Source organism: Ursus arctos, unplaced genomic scaffold, assembly GCF_023065955.2.
Source record: "Ursus arctos isolate Adak ecotype North America unplaced genomic scaffold, UrsArc2.0 scaffold_12, whole genome shotgun sequence".
Classification (NCBI taxonomy): domain Eukaryota; kingdom Metazoa; phylum Chordata; class Mammalia; order Carnivora; family Ursidae; genus Ursus; species Ursus arctos.
In genome coordinates this window covers 12,250,616-12,276,455 of record NW_026622786.1, presented here as the reverse complement: position 1 = coordinate 12,276,455, position 25,840 = coordinate 12,250,616, and the positions used below count along the sequence as shown (strand labels likewise).

Sequence of the window (25,840 nt, the reverse complement as noted above, 5' to 3'; positions counted from 1 at the left end):
AACAATTTACTTCCCTCTCTCGAAAGCCTCCTCGCCGTTTATCATCTTGTCATCTGCGCCAGGTCTGCCTGTGAATGAGGATCCTTGGGTACAGCTCCTTTCAGTGTGTAAATCTGTAACTGAGAAAATAAATTCTTTGTCTTCCCTCCCCCAAACACCCAAGATATGCGAAAGGGATAGAAAAACGGTAACAGAACTCCCATTCAAAAAGGGGGATGGGGGAAATGGAGTCATTTAACAGCCACTAGGCCGTGGCAATAAGGTGATGGTCCGGAACTACGCAAATGATTGCCTCTGCAATGTTCTAAATCACCATGGTCATGAGTGGGCACCCGATGCATGTGTCACATACTATTTTCCAACCAACACAGACATTAGAAAGCCATTTTTCTAAAAGCACAATATCAACTACCCTCACGGATTTTAAAAATATGCATCTACTTATATCACATCATCAAACCATATGTCTGCAAGGCTAGAGAGAGCTCCCAGGGAGAAGAAATATAATTAACTTCATGGTATACTTAAGCTTTAGTCATTTTGCTTATAAATTAGCAAAACCAGGCTGCAGTTAAGAGAAATCATTTCTCCCTTGAGATCATTTTAAAAGTACACTTTTCAAAAGCAACGTTTTCGTATTCTGCTATGCCCCATACATTACAGACAAGCAACCAAGTAGGACTCAATCTTTTAAAAGCTCCAATACCTGGGATCATTTTAGTAACATTTATTCCATTATTGAGCCATACCTAATTTTCTTTAGGTCAACGTTTCAATTATAGTCTTTAATTTTTAAAAAAGTCCATCAATTACTTAATCTCTACCATTTATATCCTGTGCCCTTATAACACTGTAAATTGGCAGCACTTTACACTTCCATTTTATTTCTTTTAGTACCTAACTAAACACGCATGGTTTAACCAAACAAGTCAAACCATGGAAAAGGCAATTCTGAAGCCGTTCTGATCTCTCTACCAGTAATCCCTGGGTACCCACAATCTAGATCATTCTCAATGGGGAGTGATTTTGTCCCACCAAGGCACCTTTGGCAATGTCTGGAGACATTTTTGTTACGATTGGGGGTTCTATTGGCCTCTAGTGGGTATAGGCCAAAGATGCTAATAATCATCCTATAGTGCACAGGAAAACCCTCTACGACGAAGAATTATCTGGCCCCAAATGTCAGTAACACCACTTTCGAGAAACCCTAGTCTAGATGGACTTCCACTATTGTTTGGTTGATACGATATAACCAAGCACACTTCAAACACCAAACCCAAAACACCTTCAGAATCTAATTACTGACAGCCACTCATTTGGTAAATATTTATTGAGCCATCACTATGTGGCAGACTGTGGAGATGTAAGAAAAGAACATCACCGTCCTTAGAAATTGTCGAGGGGGGAAAACAACTCACAAAATCGAGGCCCTTGCCAGAAAATGCAATACTGTCTGCTATCTACTCCTATGAAGAGCCTAGTTGAGAGAAGTGATGGATGAAAAAATTTTTTAAAGGTATGCAGTCCATTTACATATCTATGTGGTAGAAGTCCTTGAATTGAGCTAGATGATATTTGGATTGTGTTATCTTAAGTCCTTGAAGAAATGCCCTCACTAAGTTCCATGTTAAAGTTATGCTCTCTGCTTTCATTGAAGAACACCTAAGTCATGAGAAACCTGTTAACTAACTTCCCATAAGAATCTTGTACTTAGGGTGCCTGGGTGGCTCGGTTGGTTAAGTGTCTGCCTTCAGCTCAGGTTATGATCCCAGGGTCCTGGGATCGCATCCCACATCACGCTCCCTGCTCAATGGGGAGTTTGCTTCTCCCTTTGCCCTCGCCCCCCACTCATGCTCTCTCTCTCTCGCAAAAATAAATAAAATCTTAAAAAAAAAAAAAAAAAGAATCTTGTACTTACCCTTCAGTGCCACCTTCGTGAAACTACATGTAAATTTCTTTTAGAAATTAATATTGGAAGGTTTCTTCCTCTCTGATGACAACTATATACCTATTTCTCTTCACCCTGACTGCCAAATCACTTACAGAGCTAACTTTGAGGTTCAACTGTACCAATTACGTAGGCCCTTAAGCCTGAACATTTGTGTACTTCCCCATCCCTAACAAGCTGGTCTGAGGTGGTATTTCCATTTTCCCTGTTGTAGCTCCTCTGGCTATTTATACTTTACTATTTATACCTTAAACCATTTTATTACATCTGCTCTCGCCATAAATGTATAAAATGTGGGCAGGTATGAATAAAATTGAAAGCAAGGAAAAGTGACAGAAAACAATTACAACAGTACTGCTAGACACATGCACTGGAGGCCGTGACGGTCTGAACAGGACCCGTAATGAAAGCTTCAAGGGTCACTTCCTGCATGAGCTTGTGACTGAGTGGAACGCGGAAGGACAAGGACTAGATGTTACCTGAAGAAAGAAGATAGGAGGGTGAGGAAATGTTCTAGCCAAGAAATAAAAGCAGGAGCAAAGACAGAGGTGAGAGAGAGCCTTGTGCATTCAAGGAATGCCAAGTGGTTTGCTTACGCAAGAACAGGGTGTTTGGCCGAGCGGTGAGACATGACACTGAAGAGTTACTTCTGATGCCGCACTAAGGGCTTCAAACTCTGGCCTTGAAAAGCACGGTTAGAAATAGGAGACCAGTGAGGAGTTTATTGCAGTAATACAGGGAAGAAAAGATGACACCCCCCCCCAAATGATGACTTCATCAGCTTCCATAAACATCAGGCATGTTTAATTAGTAAAACAATCCCTAAAACGGATTAGAAAAGAATCCAAATCCTATCCTCACCCCATTCCTATCCTCTTAGCAACATTAACCTTTTCAACATCACCTGGAAAAACGGGGTCACTCACCAAAGGTACAAAGGGAATAAGTCAACAGTCTTTGGACAAAAACATAAGAATTCTGATTCTGAGATTGTCCATTCTTCTTTGCATTTGATAGTATCTGGACTTACAAGCAAATTCTAGTAAGAAAAACTAGGAACTCTGATAGCTACTCATCTCACTTAGGACAGGCAGCAAGAATCTGTTATGATTTTATGTTTCCAATTGTTCCAAGCACAGTTTCTAATACAGAAATAAAACTGTTCAGTGTCTCAGTCCTCGGCTCATTTTGTTTCACAGAGATCTGCATTTCTGAGTTCTCGGGCTCCAACAGCAGTTCTGTTAGGAACAGGCAGCCAGTGTCATCCTGGGCACTGAGGTAGGCTTTCCACGGGTGAGCCCCAGCCCTGCTCATTGCGATGGTCTGCATGTTCACTACTTGCAGGGCCATCTGGAGGGTGTCAGGATGGACGGCTCCCCGCCAAGGGAACACCTGCTGATGAGCAACTTTCAGGCTAAACCAAGTTTTCTCAAAATACTCAGCAGTCAGCTGGCAATTGGGGACTAGCGTGAGGGCTCCAGAATCAGGAAGTTCCTGTCCCGTCTCCTTGCTCTCTTCAGGAATCAGGGGACCTAAAAGAGTTAGAAAGCTTGTGTAAGAGATCTTCTTAATCTATACAAACTAGGTTTTCTTTTAAAGACTTATTTATTTATTTATCTGAGAGAGAAAGAGAGCACACACGAGCAGTGGGAGCAGCGGGGGGGGGGGGGGGGGAAGAGGCTCCCCGCTGAGCAAGGAGCCCAATGTGGGGCTCAATCTCAGGACCCTGGGATCATGACCTGAGCCGAAGGCAGAACCGACTGAGCCACCCAGGCGCCCCTGAACTATGTTTTTTACCTGGATTTCCAAAAGTACACAGTGTGACTTTTATCTTTGGATAAATGGTTGAAATAACCAATGAGGAACTTCTTTCTTGCTCACAAAGACTTCAAACTCAGGCAATAGTCTGAGATGTAGCTAGGCTACTCTACTTTCTACCAGTCATCGAGAAAGGTAAAGATTTTTCATGACAAGGTATAGAGCAAGGACTATTTTTACCTGAGGTGGCAAAGGATGCAGTGTTAGGAAGCTCTGGGCCCCGACGCTCTGCCCCCTGGTATTTAGAGATGGTTGCCCAGCGGGCTTTGCCATAGACCGGCACCAGCGTGTTGAAGTCTGAGGCCCAGCTATTCACGGGTCTTTCTGCCTGATCCTCCAAAAGTCCAAGAGAAGGGTCAGATTTAGGACTACACAGGATCCGCTTCACTTCATCAATGCCAGCCAAGAGAAGGCGGTAGTAGAAGAGGCCCCGATCTCGCACTGCCATATCCTTTTCTTCCTCTGAGGTAAGACAAAGACTGAGTTAATCACAAACAAAAACAAAAACACACTCTATCCCCCAGTAGGGATAAAAAAGGAAGGAGGGAGGAAACCCTAGAGCATATTAACCTTATCTTCTTGGGTCCCCGGCAGGACTCACCAAACAGTGGCAGCTGTCGGAATGTTTACTACCTGACGTGGCAAGGACAACTTCCTTCTGAACCCACCTATGCAGTAATGCAGCAGACGCCCCAGCATGTCCTGGCACTCGGCAGGGCGCGAGAGGAAAAGGCGCAGCAGTGCAGTGAGCAGCTCCATCTTCACAGCTGGAAAGGTCTCTGACTTCACATTCTCCACGAAGTCTTCTAACACATAGGGAGCATTAGGGATTCTTTCCCCATGGACGCCAAGGAGCCAAATAAGCGCCTGTTTCCCCTGGCGAGTGAAGGAGGAAGAGCAAGTGCTTGACATTTGGCTGCCCCAAACACAGCGGCAGGTTTTGCTTCCCCCCAACGTCAGCACAAAAGGTATAATCTTTGATTTACTTCAATCTGCATTGTATCGATTCCCCACACCCTGACTCCACTCTCTACAACAGATAGGAATAAAATGTCACTACACAACAGGAGACTCAAGACTCCCAGGCCTGTGTTGGTTAAGTAATAAGGCTTCCTCAGTTTGGGGGCCTCTGCCCCAGTCTGGGGTTTAATGTGTCAGTGGAAGCTATGGAAAGATTCCTCTAAACCACTTCATGAAAGTGGTAATTAACCTAGAGTGCAAATCAGAGTCATCTGTGAAGCTTCTTAAAAATCTATGTGTCTAGGTCTACCACTCTTGAATATTTAAGTCGGTAGGCCTACAGTGAAGCCCAAATACCCACAAATGATTCAGATTCTCATTCCAGCTGGAAACTCCGTGGTCTAAATCTCTGGCTCAAAACTATTCAAGAAAACAATGATATCAAAGTATTTGTAATAAAAATCATAGATAAATCTCGTTTTTATCACTTCTATCCTATCTACACCCGAAGAGAATCTGAGGTGGCGATCAATTCTAAGTATTTCCACATTCAGACTCTGGGTAGAGAGAAGAATTAGATTCCATTTCACAGGGCAGGGTCCCAAGCATTTCCCCTCGGCCTGGAGGTAAAGGAGAATTGCCATCTACCTCGCTGTCTTGAATGTTCTCCTCACAGCCGGGCAGGGCCTGACACACAGCTTCCGTACACTGAGGACACAACCAAACCAGGTCTCGGAAAGTTTGCACCACCACTACGACACAGCACAGGATAAAAGAGCATGGGATTAGAGGCTCCATGCAGGAAGGAATCTTAAGGGAAGTCACATATTCAGACTAGACTGCTACGTGAATGTCTGTAAAATGGGTATTGGAGGGGTGGTCAATGATTATCTGAGAAATGTCTGAGATGGGCAATAATTTCTTTTTTTTTTTTTTTTTTTTTAAAGATTTTATTTATTTATTTGACAGAGAGAGACAGCCAGCGAGAGAGGGAGCACAAGCAGGGGGAGTGGGAGAGGAAGAAGCAGGCTCATAGTAGAGGAGCCTGATGTGGGGCTCGATCCCATAACGCCAGGATCACGCCCTGAGCCGAAGGCAGACGCTTTAACCGCTGTGCCACCCAGGCGCCCCTAAGATGGGCAATAATTTCTTAAATGAATGCTGCTCTTATTGGGTTGGCTATGAGGATAAATGAGCTCATATATGCAAAAGCATATGGTAAAATGTAAAGCAAATGTGAGGTCATGTTATTGTTGAATGATATTCTGAAGATATTATAAATGGAGCCACCAGGGCTGGGACTAGGGTAAGGCAAACACGGCGCTGGGGGTGTAAAATTTAAGACACACAGGGTTAGCACTTGCACAAACCTGACAGTGAGTGCCTCTTTCAATTTTTGCATCCTGGGCACCTCGCTTGCCTCACCCTAGTCCCAGCCCTGGAAGCCACTGCTGCCATAAAGCAAAAAGAGGGGTAAAGGTGGGGCGTTAACAAGCACGGGCATTCTGGTAGCCTTCATTACCTATGGAATAGCCTTGCAGAGTTGTGGCAACCTGAGGACCTGTTAGATATAGACCCTCTGCTTCTCTGATGGCAACAGATGAGGATGCAAAGAAAAGTTTACACCTCTGTTATTCAACGACAAATATTTTTTGAGCAACTGCTATAGGGCGGGCAATTGACCAAAAAAAAAAAAAAGCTCGAAGGGTAGCCAGCCATTACCTGTGGTGATGTGCTCTTGCCGAAGCCCCAGCAACTCTGTTAGAATCTGCACGCACCGATCCGTGTAGGTCCTGGCAATACCACCTAGAGAGGAACAGAAAGCAGAGAAAAGTGGTAAGTCAAATCCTAGCACCTCATTTTAAAAAAAACTTCCCACCAGCCAAAGACAAAGAAGACCAGAGATATCTTAAAAAATTAAAAAAAAATCCTTGCTGGATGAAATAACAATCGAAGTTTCCTAAGTTTGATAAAAGCGAATTTTCCATTGAACAAGGTTGAAAACTTTTAGTAACAAAGGTATTTATGCGGCAGCTAGATACGGGGCATCGCGGCATCGCTGGCGGCAGAGCGAGCGCACAGCAAAGTCCCTGCCGGGAGCACCTGACCGCAGGAGCTCTGCTCTCCTTCTTTCGCTCTCCCTGCCCCTGGAGAGAATCATGTTTTATTCTAATATAAGGGTTCCTTCTCCTCTTCCGCCTGAAGCCCTCCAACAAAACATAACTCCCCAGATGCTTTCATTTTGTGAGTCACTCTGGCCTTTTAAATTCCAGACAGAGTAATATGAAAAAGCCTGTGAGATTTAGGATTTATTCTGTGTTGGTCTGAACTCAGCACAATACGTAGCCCGTAGCAGAAGCTCAATAAACAACTGGTCAATTGGCACAGGACTTTGAGTCTGGAAAGCTGGGTTCCGACCCTGGGTCAGGAACTACATGACCTTTTGGCCATTTAATAACCTTTTGGTTTCTGAGTTTCTTCATCTCTAAAATGACGTGATATCACTGGTCCACTTTTCCCGACTGTCTCTCAAGACTGGGCTAAGATGATATATGGGAAAGCACTCTGGATCGTAGCCAACAAAAGGCCACATAAATTTTAAGTACTCTAGTTTGAGTTACCTGTATTCTCTATCATAGAAGATAAGGCAACACCAGTGTTGACAAAAAAAAAAAAAAAAAAAAAACAACCCTCCCTCCGCACTCCTGTCTGCGGCCGCTGACCCCATGGTAATTTGGTGCATGGTCATTTGTCTCTGATGCAAGATTCCTTTCCTTTTGTTCTCTATGATTCCACAGCTTTCTGGTTGGCTGAAGCTCTCCCAAAGGAAAAGCAGCAGACCCCTACCTATGGCAAAGATGGCGGCCTGGGCAAAGTCGGCTGACACGTCGGTGCAGTACCCTCGGAGCTCCTCTAGCACCTGCTGTACGTTCTCATCGTTCACCAGCTCGCACAGCACCTCCACCTTCTGCAGCTTGATGTAGTGGGGCTCCGAGTAGGAGCAAAAAAACTTTTTGTAGTGGCTGCTAAAGTGACCGGGCAAACTATGCAAGATCTGACGTACGTGACACAGGGCAGCAAAACAGAGCTCGCGGCTCTCTGAAGAACAGGCCGCCAGCAAAGGTCCCTTGACTTGCACAAGCACATCAGTTTGTACGTGGGGGAATTTTTTTGCCAAGATCAGAAAGAGTTTCGTGGCTCCCATCACCACACCGGGGCTACTGCTCTTGAGAAAGCCATCTAGCAGATTGAGAATGTCAAACAGCTCCTCCTCGCTGCGCGGTTGATAGCGTAGCAGAAAGTTCAATACTTCAGCCTGGCCCCATTGGTCCAGTTTTGGCATTCTATCCAAAAAAGAAAAGTGTTATTTTAGCGACCAAATTAGGACCATCTGCATGCAAATGCCATGTCGCCAGTCATCTGTTCATTGTAACAAGGGGAGAATTCTTGAGAACAGGCTGTGCCATAATAGAATTATTCTTTTCACGTACTATCTAAAGTTTACACAAAATAGGCTTTAAATTCCGAGATGAGTTTACAGTACAAATTTCCATTATCTAAGGCCAAGGACCATGATCACTATACCTAGATCCAGATTCTTTACAGTTTAAGACGGTATAAATCGCTTAGTTTGGGGGACATAATGATTGTAGAGGAGGACAGAACCTATTTCCACAGGATATTTCTGCTATCTCTCTATATCACCAAAAGAAACTAAAACAAATAAAAGAAATCCTCTCAATGAAATATGAGGAAGTTAATAGTTACGGTTAATTTTACTACTCTACAGAACTTGTTCAAGATGTCTCCTTCATTCAACATGTCAAGATCCCACTAGGATGCAGATCTCATCATAACAAAAAGAGCACTGAGGCATCCAAACCGATTTAAGAGATGGTGGGCGATGGGCTTGTTGATGACAACACCTCCTTCCTGTTTCAGAATTTCCTCTAGAGACCTCAGGCAGTTCACAACCACAATTGGATCCTGGTCACGCAGCAAACTGTATAATTCATTTACCAGAGCACCGTCTGTAAAAGAGCACAAAGATCTCAGATAAAGAACAGCTTCAGAGTCTCAGGAATAGAGCCGGAGTACTAACTCCAGGCAGACAAAGCTGAACTTCTCTGCTATAAAAATAACAAAGGCAATAATAAAGTGCAAGGCAAAAAACTGCCATCTCCAGAGTGTTCTAAGTAGCTAATGTGATAGATCTCACCTGGGCCCCAAAGAAAAGGCTTCTCTGATCTCAAAAAATACCAAACCAGCCTTTCTACTTAAAGAGACAAGTACAGAAGTAAGGCCACATTACTATTTTCTACCAAAGTCACGTCACCTTTTACAAAGCCATACATATAACCGAGGCACAAATAAATACTGATCATGATGGATTACACTGAAACTTACCCACTTCAGAGTCTCCATGGAGATTATGCATCTTGGCACAACCAAGGACCGCCACCCTTCTGACATATGAAGCTTTATCTCGCAGACCATTGAGAATAGGCTGTTGGATATATTCCTGCACACCAGGCATCCTTAAACAACACATGCTGGAGTCAGCCGGATCCTGAGATACTAGTTTTGACATAATTGAGCCCCTATTCACTTAACAGAAAGTTGAGTAAATGTTTGAATGTACATCTATCGCATCATAACGAATTAGGGAAAGCCACTGCCAAGCTTAAAAAGTCATACTTGACTTTTCATTTGGAATAGTACTCCAGGGGCAGCAAAAATATGTATCTCCATAATTGTTTAGAAATCTTTAACCAAAACCAAGAACTATTTCAGCAAGAGTGATGATGGAAAACTCCCTTTAATGTAACCATATGACAGTTTTTAAGCCTAAGCAATGGCTGAAAACCTGACTTCAGGTAACAACTGCATTTTTCCTAGTATTAAGAAGCTCAAATAGATTATCACCATTGAAAATCTGCCCCATGGTCTCCTGAATACATCAGCCACTGATAAACAGTCAGGGAAGAGGGTACTCACCTGAGGCTACACATGCTCCGTAACGCCAGCCCTCGCACCATTGGATTGGGATCCGAACAGTCTTTGCACAGTGTATTAATGGCCAAGAGAGCCAGATCTGGTTTCAGGGGGGCGTACGTACACATGTACAGATAAACCAACTTCTTCTGAACAATATCTACAGTGGCACTGGCCTTCACCATTTCCATGAAGACACCAGACATGTCCAAGCCCTGAGTCATGTGCCTGAAACCAACACACACAGCAGGAAGAAGTAAAATACATAATCCTCAGCCTACAACAAAAGGCATTTTACCTATATACATCTTGGTTATCCAACTAGATTGTGAAGGAAGCAACCAAGTCTACCTTGTCTACTACATTGCAAAATACTTCATGCTATCGGCCTACAATAAATGTTCTTCTATTCATTCAACAAACACTTAATTTCTGGTACATTCCTGTCTAGTTCAGCTTCTACATTCAAGGGATATGCTCTGGGAACATAATCTTGAAGACGGCATGGTCTCAGATCTTTAGGAACTCAAACTATAACTAAGGAGCAAGACAAAAACACCACTATTACAGTGCAATAGGTAAGTATTAAAACAGCTAAGTATTAAAAAAGAAGTTACAGACTAGTTGGGGCGCCTAGGTAGCTCAGTTAGTTAAGCGTCTGACTCTTGGTTTTGGCTCAGGTCATGATCTCAGGGTTTTGAGTTTGAGCCCCCCAATGGTTCTGTGCTCAGCATGGAGTCAGCTTGAGATTCTCTCTCTCTCAAATAATAAATAAATAAATCTTAAAAAAAAAAAAAGTAATAGACAAGGTACAGTGCGATCCAGATGTCTAATACTGCCAAGAAATCATAAAATGTTTCCAAAGAGGAAGTATCCTTTAGTTGAATGAGCTGGAATTTTCCAGGCATGTGTGTTGGTAGGTAAGGATACATGCTATGAGGCATGTAGACATCAGCAAGAATGCTACATTCCTTTGAGAGTCTGCAACTAGTTGTGTTAGCAGGGTGTTCTTTGGGTGCTATGATAAGAAGTTTGGAATTTATTCTGTAGATCACTGTTTCTCAAACTGTGGTCTCCTATAGGAATGAGATGGGATGTCTGTTTAAAATGCATATTCCTGGGTTCCATTCCACCCTACTGAAAGCAGCATTACTGGATTGGATGAAAATTTTACATTTTTTATAAAAAGCACCCCAACGGACTTCTGTGCATACTAACGTTTGTGACCCACAACTGCAGCCAAGCGTTAGTTATATATTCAAATCCATGTTAGGAAACTTCTGACTGAAATGAGGAGACAAGGTGGACCCACTAATAAGCCACTGCAATTGCTTTGGTAATAAAACCAGAAAGGCAGTGCCAACCAAAAAGACTACATAGACATTTTCTTTAAAAAAGAGGATGGATATTTAGAACTATATATCCATACCATCTGACTTGGGAAAACCAGGCGTCATCAAGATTGACTCCCTCCCTTGGTCAGCTGGTGACATTCCTCAACCCAAATAAAAGCGGAAGAGCAGGTTTGGGGAGAGGGGAAGGATGCAGGTGCTACTTTGCATGTCTTTGAAGAAAGATCCAGGTGGGAATGCCCAGCGGGCAGTAGGATATGTGGGTTTGAAGATACAAAAGGCTTTCTGTACTAGACTCTATAGATCTGGGAGTCAGCAGTTTAAGTTCAACACATGGGTGTAACCGCCCTGCTGAGTAAACGAAGTCAAGCAAGTCCCACAGGGGAGGCTGCGGCCATCCAGAGAAGCAGGAAGAGCAAATCATACGCTGCCCTGAGTTCATTCAGTCTTTCCGAGCGGCCAGGGGTAGAGGGCCGGGGTGGGGGCTGCGGCGGGGAGGGCGGGCGGTGGCTGATACCTAATCACTCGCTGGATGACATTCCGGTAGCGCAGCCTATCCGCCTGAATGTGAGGGTTACACAGAGCTTTCTTCAGCTCCTTCACCACGTCCTCGGAGCCAAGGTACGGCATCTTCAACAGTCACGGGGCAGTCCCCACAGACCCCTAGGTAACTCGCGGGCTCCTCCTAGCCCTGACGGGGGAACCTGGGTAAAGCAAATGTCAGTCAGCGAAGAGACCAAAGGCGTGATCTCGCCCCAGCCTCGACTTCCCCGGGGCCGGAGGCCAGGCCCCAGCACACTCACACCAACCCTTTCCGCGCCCCGACGAGCCCCAAGCGAGGCTCTGTGGTTCCTTCCCCGGGACCTGCAGGCCGGCTCGCTCCGCCCCGAGACCGCTCCGGCTACCTCGGGGCCCTCCGCCCCATTTTCAGCCCCGCCGCCGGAGGTCCACAGACCCCTCCCTCCCCAGTGCCAGTGCCAGCCCTTCGTGCGCCTCGGCGCGGTTGCCCGCCCGGATAGGCCCAAGCAAGCTTTCTGCGGAAGTCCCGCCTCCTCGGGGCCGACAGCGCACAGCAGCTGCCACTCACCTTCTCGCAGCGAGCGCCGAGCGTCGCCCAGACGCCGACCTTAGGGCGCCCTTCCCCCCACCTCTCACCTCCAGGCGCAGCCGCGCGGCTCCCTCTGGTGGAGGCGCGGCGGGCCATCGGAAATCCGCTGCTTCGGCCTGTCTCCGCCCAGCAGCGCGCGCTTTGAGTGCCGGCCTCAGCTCCGGCTCCCGCGCGCGGGTAGGAGTGGCGCTCAACCGAGCGTTTTCCGCGGTTTAAGATTCGCCCCAGGACTCCCGAGAGCAAGGCCACTTCCTTTTTTCTGCCCACGCTAGGGACTTATTCCTCTACTGGCCTGGCTTCCCGTTGGGGTCTCTGGCCGCGTTGTTACCCCAGCGTGACTTGTCTTCGGGGCGCGGTCGCGGGAGCCTCGCTTGGGAGCTCTGTGCCCATGAAGATCTCGCTGGTGACTGTCCAGCCCCGCCACCATGAACGGGGCCCTGATCCCCCATACGCCCATCGCTGTGGACTTTTGGAGCCTGCGCCGGGCTGGTTCCGCACGGCTTTTCTTCTTGTCCCACATGCACTCGGACCACACCGTGGGTTTGTCTAGCACCTGGGCCCGGCCCCTCTACTGCTCCCCAATCACTGCTTACCTCGTTCATCGTCACCTACAGGTACGGGGGGCTGGAGTCCTCCGAGAGCTGGGTCGAGGATTTGGGTGGGATTTCCGATCTGTCACAGCCTCGGAGGACTGATTTTTACAAATGGAGAGTTGTTCCAACCCAGAAGTGTGTCTTTAGCCCAGAATGGGAGTGTGGCTCTTGACTGGCCGACTTGGGATGTTTCAGCTATAAGTTGGGGAGATCTTTCAGTCCAGCCAAGGAAACTGTACCTACCTTTTCATATAAACTAAGCCAGTGTTTCCCTAGTCTCCTAAGAAGCCATCTAATGTTCTGGGTGACTCTACACACTCTCCCGCGCTCCCCACCCCACCCTCCCACCCCCATCTAGTAAATCTAGCTTAGCTGGTCCAGGTCCTGGAAATCTTGTCGGAATTTTTTTTAACGAATGCTCCCAAAGGATTATTATGATAGGAGTGTTTGAATCGCTTGGCTAGACTGTTTTTTGGACTCTTAATTTAAATTGTACAAAGATTGGAGGATGAAGGGACGATTTGAGGGGACTCTCCATTACCCTTTCTGCGCCAGGGTGACTTAGGATGTCGTCTACTTTCCCTGATTCCCGTAAAGGGTTAGTTCCTGATCCAGGGCAGTATTAAGGAGGAGATTCTGTGTTCACTAGAATGACCAACTTTTTCCTCAGGTACCTAAGGAGTGGATCCGGGCCTTGGAGGTTGGTGAGAGCCATGTCCTGCCTCTAGATGAAATTGGGCGAGAGACCATGACTGTAACCCTCATGGATGCCAATCACTGCCCTGGCTCTGTCATGTTTCTCTTTGAAGGATACTTTGGAACCATCCTCTACACAGGTGGGCCTTCCAAGGGGTCGCTCCCACCTTCCCAGCCTAGATACTGCTTTTCTTGACCCGCCTTAACTCAGAAGTCTGGAGGCTTCCTAGTTTCATCCCATATGAGCACAGGGACCCTTTCTCAACTGATTTCCCACTCTTTAAGGTTTCAAACCTTATAAAGAATAATAAAAAGAGAAGCAAAATGGAGACCTTTCCAAAAAGAAGCTATACAATGTTAGTGCCAGACTTCCTGTTAGTTTTTCCACAGGCTGGTAAGCAAATGTCCATCAGCTTTTGGAGGCCGGGAGAGGCTTGTGTTTTATACTTTTGTCTCTGACTCTCTGCCCCCCTATATGTTCTTCTTCTAGGTGACTTTCGGTATACACCATCCATGTTAAAGGAGCCAGCCCTGAAACTGGGGAAACAGATCCATACCTTATACCTAGACAACACCAACTGCAACCCGGCCTGGGTTCTTCCTTCCCGACAAGAAGCTGCCCGCCAGATCGTTGAGCTTATTCGAAAGCACCCACAACATAACATAAAAATTGGTAAGTGGTTTCCTTTCCTTTTTCTTTTACCCACAGCTAGTGAATCTCAGGTTTTGGCGGGGGGGGGGGGGTTCTCATATTGTTCTGGTCTTTGTAGATCCCCCCCCTTCCCCCTGAAACCTTATTTAAAATTGTAATCTTCCTGGGCTCCTGGGTGGCTCAGTCATTTAAGCCTCTGACTCTTGGTTTTGGCTCAGGTCGTGATCCCAGGGTCGTGAGATCAAGCCCTGCCTAGGGCTCCGTGCTAAGCTCCCAGTCTGCTTAAGATTCTCTCTCTCCCTCTGCCCCTCCCAGCTGTCCAGCAACCCCCACACCCTGCGCTCTTTCTCTAAATAAGTCTTAAAAAAAATTGCAATCTTCCCACCATCTCTACTCTGACATTCTCAACTCCTGATCCCCTATACCAACTCAACTTTTTCATTCTTTAATAGCAATCATCACCTTCCAGTATACTCTATCCATGTTTTAATATGCTGTTGCTTATTATTTGTCTATTCTCCACGTCTCCTGCCACACACACACACACACACACACACACACTTACACACACACACACACACACACACACTCCTTGAGAGCATGGATAGAGTTAAGAAGGAGTCTTGCTTGTGGAACAGAGGCTCAGCAGCAGCCATCGTGACAGGCATACGGTGGGTGAGGAGGCTGTAAAGGTAGGAGGGGCTGAAGTGCTTTCCTGTAGCTTGAACTTGATCCTAAATGTAATCCTTAAATATAACTTGATCCATATGGTTACATTTGGACAAAAAGCTGTTAAAGTTTTTTAAATAGGAGGGGGCCAATATTGCACTCATCATCTTATAATGAATAAAATCTGTGTATTCCAGAATTTACATATTGTTGTATTTGGTTTTTGTCTGTCTATCCCTGCTAGAATATAAGTTCCACAGTGGCAGGGCTCTTTGTTTTATTTGTGGATATATCCCAGATGCTTAGATTAATGCCTAAGGAGGCACTCAATAAATATTTGTTATCTGAGTGAATGAAATTTTTTTAAAGATTTTATTTATTTGTCAGAGAGAGAGAGCGCGCACAAGCAGGGGGAGCATCAGGCAGAGGGAGAAGCAGGCTCCCCGCTAAGCAAGGAGCCTGATGCGGGCTTGATCCCAGGACCCAGGGATCATGACCTGAACCAAATGCAGATGCTTAACCAACTGAGCCACCCAGGCATCCCTGAGTGAATGAAATTGATCAGAATGCAGATATTCAAGTGAATGCTGTGCTTAAAGTCAGAACATTGAGAAACCAACTGTATGTTTGTTCTAGTGATTCTACAATAGTATAAAACATTTTGCAGCCTTTTTTTTTTTTTTTGGTAGTTTATTGAGAGCAAGTGTGCAAGCACACACATAGGGGAAGGGGCAGAGGAGAGAGAGCTTCTCAAGCAGACTTATGCTGAGCGTGGAGCCCAATGTGGGGCTCAAGCTCAAAACCCTGAGGTCATGACCTGAGCCGATCAAGAGTTGGATGCTTAACCAACTGAGCCACCCAGGTGCCCTCATTTTGGGGCCTTGTAACTGGTACTTCTGCTTTCGGCATCTCCTCATCCAGGTGATCCAGTAACACTCCTGCCATTGTTTTCTTCTAAAGCCCTCCTCTGATCATATTATTCCTGTGGTTACAATTAGCCATTTTCCTGCTGCACGCTCTTTAATGGCTCCCCTTCACTTAACGAATTAAGTTCAAACTCCTTAGCTGTATATACAGGCCCTGTATTATACGACCCTTACCTCTCCTGTGTCATTTCTTACCAGTTCCTTCTTTGCACTTTGGTAACACCGAACCATCCCCTTCCCTTGCCCAGGTAAACTTAGACCCATCCTTTATGACAACACAGTTGCCATTTTCAGGGAAGTTTCCCTAACTCTGTCAAGCGGTAGGTACTTTTCTGTGTCCTCATAATACTGTGTGCATGCCTCTGACATTGCTTCTGGGTCCCCACGTAGATTACACTCCTTGAGGACTGAGGCTTGTGCTTATTTTCACAGTGTCCCACCCCTGATAGATGTTTTCCTTTGTTGAACCAAACAAGTGGGTGGATTTGGTGTTAAGCCCTTCCCCATCCTCTGTGTATTTCAGCTCAAATGCCACCTCCTCCCTGAAACACTCCCCAATTGCCCCATTTGTGTATTTTTGCCAAACATTTGGTTGATGTATTAGGATTCCCCTGTATCTCCTCCCTCTTTCATCTCTTGTTTTCCCCATTCTCTTGAACATGATTCAGGACTCTATAGCCTGGGAAAAGAGTCACTGCTGGAGCAGCTGGCCCTGGAGTTTCAGACCTGGGTGGTATTGAGCCCTCGGCGCCTGGAGTTGGTGCAGCTGCTGGGCCTGGCGGATGTGTTCACCCTGGAGGAGAAGGCCGGCCGCATCCATGCGGTGGACCATATGGAGATCTGCCATTCTGCCATGCTACACTGGAACCAGACCCACCCTACCATCGCTATCCTTCCCACGAGCCGGAAGATCCACCGCTCCCACCCCGACATCCACATCATCCCTTACTCTGACCATTCCTCCTACTCGGAGCTTCGGACCTTCGTTGCAGCACTAAAGCCATGCCAGGTGGTGCCCATTGTCAGTCGGCAGCCCTGTAGGGACTACTTTCAGGACAGCCTGAGCCCCAGGCTCTCTGTGCCCCTGATCCCCGACTCTGTGCAGCAATATATGAATTCCTCCTCAAGGAAACCGAGCTTTCTCTGGCTATTGTTAGAAAGGAGGCTAAAAAGGCCGAGAACCCGGGGTGTTGTGTTTGACTCCTCTCAGGAAACTGCTGATCAATCTCAAGCTGACAGGGACTCAAAGAAGGCCAAGAATGAGAACCTTTCTGGGGACCTTGAGAAGCAGGCTTCCCACCATCCTTTGCAGAACAAGAAACAGTTGTTCCCGGACTTCTGCAGCAAAGAATGGGATGGGGCAGCCCCTAGCTCTGAGTCCCAGAAGATGGTGACTGTACGGACTGCCCCCTTGAGTTTTTCAGTGCACGTACGGTCTACAGATGAGAAATTTCTTTCTCTAGAAACTGGGGAGGAAATTGGTGTAGGGCCCCACTTGGTACCCAGGGGAGACCACAATGGCTCAGCAGCCACAGGGAACCAGAGCGCCTGCCTGGGCCAGGATTCTCCCCTGTCTCACCACAGCAAGGCTGCCCCTCTCCAGGCTCCTGAGTTCAGGGGCCTGGCACTAAAATACCTTCTGACTCCAGTGAACTTTTTCCAGGCACAGTTCTCTTCTAGGGGCTTTGACCGGCAAGTGGAAAAATACCATAAACCGTGGCTGAAGTACAGAGAGGAGAATGCAGAAGGGTACCTTGGTTGATCGGCACTGCAGTTTTAAAGACTGACCAGTGGCTGGTGAGGAAGTTTGTTTGGGGCCTTACTTTTCTATCTTCCCAGGATCCCTATGGGCTCTCCCTGGAGCAATACTTCTCAAAATGTGTTCATTGGAATCCCGTCAGTGTTATGGTTGACGATGTTTCATAAACACTTTCCATTAAGCCCCCTGCACGGTATACGTGAGCACATTAAAGGTTCCGAGAAGTCTTGCAGTAATTTAATCTGCTTAACTTGAACTCAGTATTTCTCCAACTCTTTTGAACATGCAGTCCTCTTATGTGGGTGCAGAAAGAGATGTAGTCTGAATCCGAAGGACCAGATTATTCCCATTGTTCTTTCGTGGGCCATGTGCCATTCCCCATGTCCCCTTCTCCCTCTTCCCAGATAAAAGAACCTAGGTAGTTATGTTGTTGTTGTTGTTGTTGTTGTTGTTGTTGTTGCTGTTTTAGTCAGGAACTGCATTGCTGGAGGATAAAGTGATCCAGGCAGCACGTTCCAATCCTGAATGTCACTGACTTGCCATGACCCCATCAAAGAGACTTCCTCTCTTTGCCTCTGGGAGGGAACAGGAAGCAATGAAGAACCCTGGAACAGTGGAGAGAAACTCCCCCCTCCACGAGAGTTTGCAATTAGTGTCACTGGAGACATCTCTGGAACAGAGCCAGCTGGGGGATTGGGCACCTCTCACCAAGGCCATACCTGGAACCCAGCTGAGCATTAGACTTAGGGGTACAATGGCCTCCCGGCTGCCTGGAGGCCCTGACTGTTTGGCTGAAATAAAATTATAAAAGATCAGATGTGCTGCCAGATAGTCCTGATTGTTCACATAGCTGGGATATTTGCTGTTCTCCCCACCCCCCTCCCCCTTGGGTTGAGTAGGGAACCGGAGCACACAGCCTGTTTGTTTTAGTATCCAGGGCAGAGACGAAGGAGCCAGCTGGTGGAAGGGGTGGGGGTGTGCAGCTCTGCCCTGTCCTTCTGCTCACAGCCTGACGACATGCCAGGCCAATAAGCAGGACAGCAGATACCACAGGCTCTGAGAGAGGGCATAGCGAGTGGAGCTGGGCACAGGGGTAAAAACTGCTTCAGAACAGAGCCTTGCACTAAAGAAGGTGGTTTCTTGCCCAGGAGAAAGAGGTTTCTGCTTTCAGAAGAAGATAGCGTTTAGGAAGTAAGGCCTTGCTCTTCAGCAAGCTGTGCACAGCTCTGTTCTGTCCGTGCCCTTCACTGTAAGCCTCCTGTGGGCCCACTAGGAGCCGCAGCAGGTGGGGCATGTGGGACAGCAGGAAACATGGGTTTGTCCTGGGCTCGAATCCAGGGCACCCTGGGCAGAGAGCTCCCACGCCTAGATAGTGGAGTCTCCGTTCCTCATCTGTAAAACAGGGACTGTGAGACCTACCTTTCCTGGTGGTTCTGGAGGTTAGATAATTGGTAAAAATTCTTAGCTCAGTGTCTACCCCATGACCGGTATTTCAAATATTGGTTCTCTTAGCCTCTGGTTCTCTAAAGAGATTATTCTGTATATAAAATATGAAATTTTGGAAGTCACATAAAAATATAAAGAAGAAAAAATCAATTATAATCCCTCCATGTACATCAGTTGTTTCCTTCTAGTCCTTTGTTGTATGTATAAATGTATTAAATATATAATTTTTTTTCAAAATTAGGGCAATACTGTATATAGTTTCAGTCCTGCATTTTACTTAATATCTTAAACATTTCTTTGTACCATTAAATATTATTTGAAATGTAATTATGAATAATTGTATAATACCTTATATAGGCAATACCATTTCCATATTCAACATTTTATGTGCCCTTTTTTCACAATTATTCATATTACAGTGAACATCTTTATGCATCTATCATGGCACTCTTGTTTATTTCCTTAGAGTAAATTACTGGAAGTGGGATTACAATTTTAAGTTCTTTCTTGGGGGGCGGGTGGGGGCTGAGGGAGAGAGATCCTACGCCCAGCGTGGGGCCTGATCTCACGACCCTGAGATCGTGACCCGAACCAAAACCGAGTCGGACGCTTAACTGACTGAGCCACCCAGGAACCCCTACAATTTTAACGTCTTTTTTTTTTTTTTAAGTTTTTATTTATTTATTTGTCAGAGAGAGAGACAGCCAGCGAGAGAGGGAACACGAGCAAGGGGAGTGGGAGAAGAAGAAGCAGGCTCCCAGCAAAGCAGGGAGCCTGATGCGGGGCTCGATCCCAGGACTCTGGGATCACGCCCTGAGCCGAAGGCAGATGCTTAACGACTGAGCCACCCAGGCGCCCCTACAATTTTAAGTTCTTAATGTAAATTGTGCCCAGTTGCCCTCCAGAAAGGCTTCCTTACCATCCTTTCTGCAGAAGAGGATAGGATTAGAATACCTTGAAGATTCATCAAGTTCAAATGATGTTGTTAGACTGGAACATGTGAACATATGGCAAATCATCTTGTGTGTTAATAAATATTTACTAGGGCTGTGTGGGCAAAGGCTTAGCCTGAGCTCCTCCAGGAGCCTCTAGCTGTCTCACTTCTCTGCTATCCAAAGGTGGCTGGGAGAGATAAGGTGGTCTTCCTACAAGGGCCCCCAGATTGGCGTTATCGTCTAGTGACAAGGGAATGTGTCTACACTTGGCCTGTGCTGTGTCACACGCATTCCTTGAAATGAGATCTATGTGAATTCAGATGGGGGAGTGGAAGCAAATGGCTTTGAGGAATTTAGTTGTTGATGACAAGTTTGTGTTTGTGTTTGTGTTTTAATAATGGGAAAATTTTCCAAAGTAAATTTGTCTGGCTTATAATAGAGACTGGCAGTTACCCTATTTGATATCTCAATAGTCTCACATAAAAGTGCTGCACTGCATATAAGTAGCCAGTTTATTTTAAGATTTTATTTATTTACTTACTTGAGAGAGAGAGCGTGTGTGTGTGTGTGTGTGTGTGTGAAGGAAGAGGCAGAGTGAGAGGGAGAGAGAATCCCAGGCAGACTCCCCGGCAAATGTGAAACCTGACATGGAGCTTGATCCCACGACCCGATTATGACCTGAGCCAAAACGAAGAGTCAGATGCTTAACCAACTGAGCCACCTAGGTACCCCTTAATTTATTTTATTTTATGATGATGATGTTAGTCACCATACAGTACATCCTTAGTTTTTGATGTAGTGTTCCATCATTCACTGTTTGCGTATAATACCCAGTGCTCCATGCAATACGTGCCCTCCTTAATACCCATCACTGGCCTATCCCAATCCCCCACCCCCCTCCCCTCTGAAGCCCTCAGTTTGTTTCCCAGAGTCCGTAGTCTCTCATGGTTCATTCCCCCTTCTGTTCACCACCCCCTTCATTCTTCCCTTCCTTCTCCTACTGATCTCCCTGCTATTCCTTATGTTCCATAAATGAGTGAAACCATATGATAATTGTCTTTCTCTGCTTGACTTATTTCACTTAGCATAATCTCCTCCAGTCCCATCCATGTTGCTGCAAATGTTGGGTAATCATTTTTATTGATGGCTGAGTAATATTCCACTGTACATATGGACCACATCTTCTTTTTCCATTCGTCTGTTGAAGGGCATCTCAGCTCCTTCCACAGTTTGGCTATTGTGGACATTGCTGCTATAAACATTGGGGTGCATATGGCCCTTCTCTTCACTACGTCTGTATCTTTGGGGTAAATACCCAGTAGTGCAATTGCTGGGTCATAGGGTAGCTCTATTTTTAACTTTTTAAGGGACCTCCACACTTTTCCAAAGTGGCTGTACCAACTTGCATTCCCACCAACAGAGTAAGAGGGATCCCCTTTCTCCACATCCTCTCCAACATTTGTTGTTTCTTGCCTTGTCAATTTTTGCCATTCTAACTGGCGCAAGGTGGTGTAATCTAAGGATGACGCATAAATCTAAGGAGATCTTACAATTAGGCTTGAGGATACCAGGAGAAAGGAAGTTCCCTAGAGATCAATTAGTTGTTTCATGATCCGTGGGAAAACATGTACTCTTCCACAAGGAGACAGACTGGCTTAAATCCCTTTAGAGAAAAAAAATCTTCCTGGCTGGCTTCGAGGGGCCATCTCTCGTCCTGACCCGGACTGCCCTTTGTGGTAGGAAATAAGAGATTTTAAGAAAAGAAAAGAGATTTGGACTTGGGTTCTCCATGTCAAGGCCACTCCCAGGGAGACCTTCCCTCTGCCTTCTTGGAGTGGTTCTTAAGCAAGAGAAATCCCACCTGGGAGGCCACGTTTACATATTGTTGATGCTACCACAGGAGTAGCTGACAATTTGTTATCCGCCTCCCACCCTTCGCCCTCCCTAATCACTACCACAATAAGCTGTTTTGTCTTGGGTTCATGGTGCTTCCCACTTCCTCCTCCACAGAACACCCCACCACATCAATACAGAAGAATTCTGCTTGCCATTGTAATCTTCTAAATCTACAACTCCTGTGGGGACTCTCAGAATGGTTAGGCTTGTCTTTATTTTGACCACAGTGCTTTCATTGAGCTGTACCCTTCCACCTTGACTATCTCATTCCTAGGTAATGTCCTCTTCTTTGAACACATCCTTAACCCACCAGATCACACAATGCTCCCAGAATCTCGGGCTTGGTTCCTTTCCTGGACAGATGGTTCACTGAATCATCTTTCAATCACACAAAACTTCTGGCAAGCCTCCGGTGAGTTTTTCCCTTATATCACTCACATATTAAAAAACACAATTATATTATGGCTATTTTACCGATCCTGAGTCTTCCCATCAATTTTCAATAATTTGGGGGAATGGAGGATGAGAAGTTTGTCCTCTGTGCTATAATCCCACTCTTAATGTGTTCACTGTAAAGTGTGCTTTTGTGGAACCAAGACCATTGGGTCCAGCTCACTCACCCTACTAACCGGGCTCCATAGAAACAAAGCATCCAGGTGGGACTAGACTCCCGTACAGAGGGAGTCAGGGATATAAGGTTTGGAGAAAACCTGCTAAAATGTTCTGAGCACCCAATTCCTAAACTGGGGAGGGGAGGTGGGGAATCCCCCACCAACCAACAATTCTCTGATACCAGTTGGGTGTCCTATAATTCAACTTGATTCTGACCCTCTCTACCTGGAGATAGCCTCCACTCCCACAGGTGAAGGGCTCAATCCTACGAGACTGCTCTCTTCCCCCTCAGACACCAGTCACAAGTCCAGGTTGCCACCTGTGCTTCTGACCACTGGCCATAGATTGGAGCTCCCCACGACTTCTCCTTGGGTTCGGTTCGTTTGCTGGAGCAGCCCACAGAACTCAGAAAAACATCTTGCCTACCAGATCACTGGTTTGTTATAAAAGGATATAACTCAGATGGAAGAAATACTTAGGGTAAGGTATGGGGACAGGGCAAGGAGCTTCCGTGCTCTCTGAGCACGCCACTCTCCCCAAATTTCCACGTGTTCACTCCAAAACCCCGTCTTCCCTCTAGATGACTTCAACATTCCAGCCTCTCAGGTTCTTTGACCTCCTTGCTTCCAAAGACCTTATTTCTGTCTTTCTCACCACTCCGTCGTTACCAGAAATTTTACTACAGCTGAAATCTCAATTTTAAATCTTCTCCCAGCTTATTTACTCAAGTACCACCATTGCCGATGTAAGCCCTCTCTGAGCTTCACTTCCCACCTTGACCCCACTGCATCCCATGATCCATCAATATAATACAACTCCCTTGCTCGCTCTCAGACACACTCGCCTTGAAAACCCCAATTCTGAATAAATTCTACTATCTGTCTGCTCTTTGCTTGCACTGGAGCAGCTAGATGCTGTTGGAGAAACCCCTAACCAGGCTGACTGGTCTCATTTTAAATTCAGGACCTCATACAACAAAATGGCCTTCCATTCTGCTAAGCAATCCTATTATGTTTCTTTAGTGGGCTTGGTTTCCAATTTTCCCTTTCCTTTGGCTTTCCCTCCCCCCACCCCACTCCCATCTGTCAGTAAATCCTGTTGACTCTACCTTGAAACGTATCCCAAATCTTATTTCTTTTCTCCATCTTCACCTCCACCACCTTTGTCCGAGCAGCCTTCGTGTCATGTCTGAGTTACTGCAAGAGCCTTTTAAATGTTCTCCCTGCTTCCAGCATTGCCCTCTCCCCTGCAGACACCGTCTGGTATCCACAGCAGGCCTGATATAATCATACTGTGTTGCTTCTTTGCTCAAATCCTCCAGGGTCTTTCCAGCTCACTCGGAATAAAACCCAAAGTTCTCACCGTGGTCTTCCTGGCCCACGTGCTCTGCCACGTTCTCTCCTATTACTCCCCACCCTTCACTTAACACTCTCCAAGCCTGCTGACCTCCTTGCAGCGCCAGGCAAGCACACCCCTCACTTTGTTCCCTCTCCTTACGAGGCCTTCCTTTCAGACACCCACATGGTTTCCTTACTTCCTTCAAGGTTTTGCTCAGCAAGACTACTCTTGGTCATCTTATTTAAAATTGCAACCACCTGGCCGGCCACTCCCTCTCACCCGTCCTTACTTTCTCTCCATAGAGCCCTTACACCTTCTAACATACTCTAACACTTACTTACTGAGGTTGGTGTGTACCTCACTGTACTAGAATGTAAACTCCAGGACTTCCCCCCCCGCCCCCGGTTTCTTTTATTCGGTGTTGTATCCATAACGTCTCGAACACATGGCGGGTTCCTCATAATAAACATTGGTGGAATGACTAAATGAATGAATCTAGAGAAATGGATGGATTGTTCATCCTTTAGGCAATCCTCCCTCAATAAATGCTGTTTCTCTCAAACAGGAAATAAAGCAAGTTCTTAGCCCTCAAGGAGCTAACAGCTATTGAAAGCTTACCTTGGCATACACTTTCTATATATTACCTCTAAATCTTGCAACTCTCCTATGAGAAAAATAGTATCCACAATTTATTCATTCATTTGCTCATTTAACAAAATTTACTGAGTGCCTGCTATGTGCCAGGCATGTGTTCTAGATTGGGGATACAAAATAGTGACCAGAAAATGTCCTGCCCACATGGCATTTACACTCTAAGGAAGAGAGACAGGCGGTATACATAAAGATCAGACAGTGATAAATGCTTAGAAGAAAATAAAACTGGCTTATGGGTGTAGGGAGTAGTTCAGAAACAGGTCAAGGAAGGTGTGTCAGGGGATTACCACTTAAGATGAGATTCGAGTGACGAGAAGGAACCAGTCAGGTGAAGACCTGGTAGCATCACTGTAAAGACCATGTGATGGGAATGAGTTTTGGGTCCAAGGAACATTGAGAAGAGCCTGTGTTAGAGTGGGAGAAGATGAGCTCAGAGAGGGAGGCAGAAGTGGGGTCAGAAGTGACTTAAGGGTTAAAGTAAGCAGTTTGGGCTTTAGTCTAGGTATAATAGGAAGCTACTGGAGTGCCTTAATGTGTGTGTGTGTGGGGGGGGTGCGATATGATTTGATATATATTTTGAAAGCAACAGATGGAGAACGGGGCAAGAATGAAAGCAGGCATACCAGTTAGGAAGGGTCTTGCAACTCTGAGAGATACTGGTGAGCTGAACCTGGGGTTTCTGGAAGAAAGGGGACTAGCATTGTGTCTGGATATAAATCTATTAGACAAAACTATTCAGTACAAGCAGCTACAGAAATAAAAGACATGCCTTTTCCTCCACCAAAGCTTTCACATGGGGGAAAAAAAAGTATATCCACAAACATATACATACTGATATTTGGGGGGGGGGAATAAGAAAAGAAAGGAAGGAAATAATGAGTTTTAAAAGTAACTAGAATATTTTATGAATTAACCCTATTTCCTATAATAGACATAATTTACAACTATGTACTTAAGAGAAAGAAACATGTTTGACTTGCTTTGGAGTCAACACAAGCCTTGGGGTTAAAGGTTATATTTTCTGAGAGACTAGGGCTCTTCAGAAAAAAAAAAAATTATTTATCAGAGAATACTAAATTTTTAAATTATTTACATTATTATAAAGTTTTAACCATAAAATTGTATTGGGAATAATATCAGCCCTGATCTTTGAATATCTGCATCTACGAGGAGAGACCTATAAGATATAGTAGAGAACAGAGTATAGTCAAATTCAGTGGGAACTGAAACTTTTTGTTTAATTCACCAAGTTATAATATGCCACATCCTTACAGAGAAGCACCAGAATGAACAGGTAATTTTTCGTTTATGAGAGTGCATCCTCTCTCTCGGTAAGGCTCCTAGTCAATATATACATAAGTAAAACCCACACTCCCTTTTAATCAAGATAGGACTGAAAAATCCATATTTATTGTTAGTCTCTACCTCACTTCTTACTGTCTGTGAAATCAGAAAGTTTTGGGGCGCCTGGGTGGCTCAGTTG

General features: G+C 45.6%; 2 protein-coding genes across 8 annotated transcripts; one reads left to right on the top strand and one right to left on the bottom strand.

Annotated features, from left to right (window-relative positions):
* Positions 1-6: 6 nt before the first annotated feature.
* Positions 7-12,256, bottom strand: AP4B1 (adaptor related protein complex 4 subunit beta 1). 6 transcript variants are annotated; one of them, XM_048220644.2, is made up of 11 exons: positions 12,161-12,256; positions 11,591-11,777; positions 9,725-9,949; positions 9,134-9,264; positions 8,610-8,757; positions 7,574-8,070; positions 6,449-6,532; positions 5,375-5,478; positions 4,435-4,642; positions 3,947-4,228; positions 2,731-3,480 (listed from the first exon to the last, which is right to left on the bottom strand). In XM_048220644.2, exons 2-11 carry the CDS (start codon positions 11,701-11,703, stop codon positions 3,053-3,055), a joined length of 2,220 nt encoding a protein of 739 aa, XP_048076601.1. In that variant the 5' UTR covers positions 11,704-11,777; positions 12,161-12,256; the 3' UTR covers positions 2,731-3,052. The 6 variants fall into 6 exon arrangements, with proteins under 6 accessions (XP_044234556.1, XP_048076601.1, XP_026339494.1 ...); XM_026483709.4 differs by lacking the exon at positions 12,161-12,256 and adding an exon at positions 11,877-12,106; XM_026483711.4 differs by lacking the exon at positions 12,161-12,256 and adding an exon at positions 11,938-12,095.
* A 49-nt stretch (positions 12,257-12,305) lies between these two features.
* Positions 12,306-19,361, top strand: DCLRE1B (DNA cross-link repair 1B). 2 transcript variants are annotated; one of them, XM_026483705.4, is made up of 4 exons: positions 12,306-12,795; positions 13,445-13,610; positions 13,961-14,143; positions 16,386-19,361. In XM_026483705.4, the coding sequence occupies exons 1-4, from the start codon at positions 12,607-12,609 to the stop codon at positions 17,477-17,479; spliced, it is 1,632 nt and encodes a 543-aa protein (XP_026339490.1). In that variant the 5' UTR covers positions 12,306-12,606; the 3' UTR covers positions 17,480-19,361. The 2 variants fall into 2 exon arrangements, with proteins under 2 accessions (XP_026339490.1, XP_048076600.1); XM_048220643.2 differs by lacking the exon at positions 13,445-13,610 and having other exon boundaries at positions 12,732-12,795; positions 16,386-17,717.
* Positions 19,362-25,840: the final 6,479 nt, after the last annotated feature.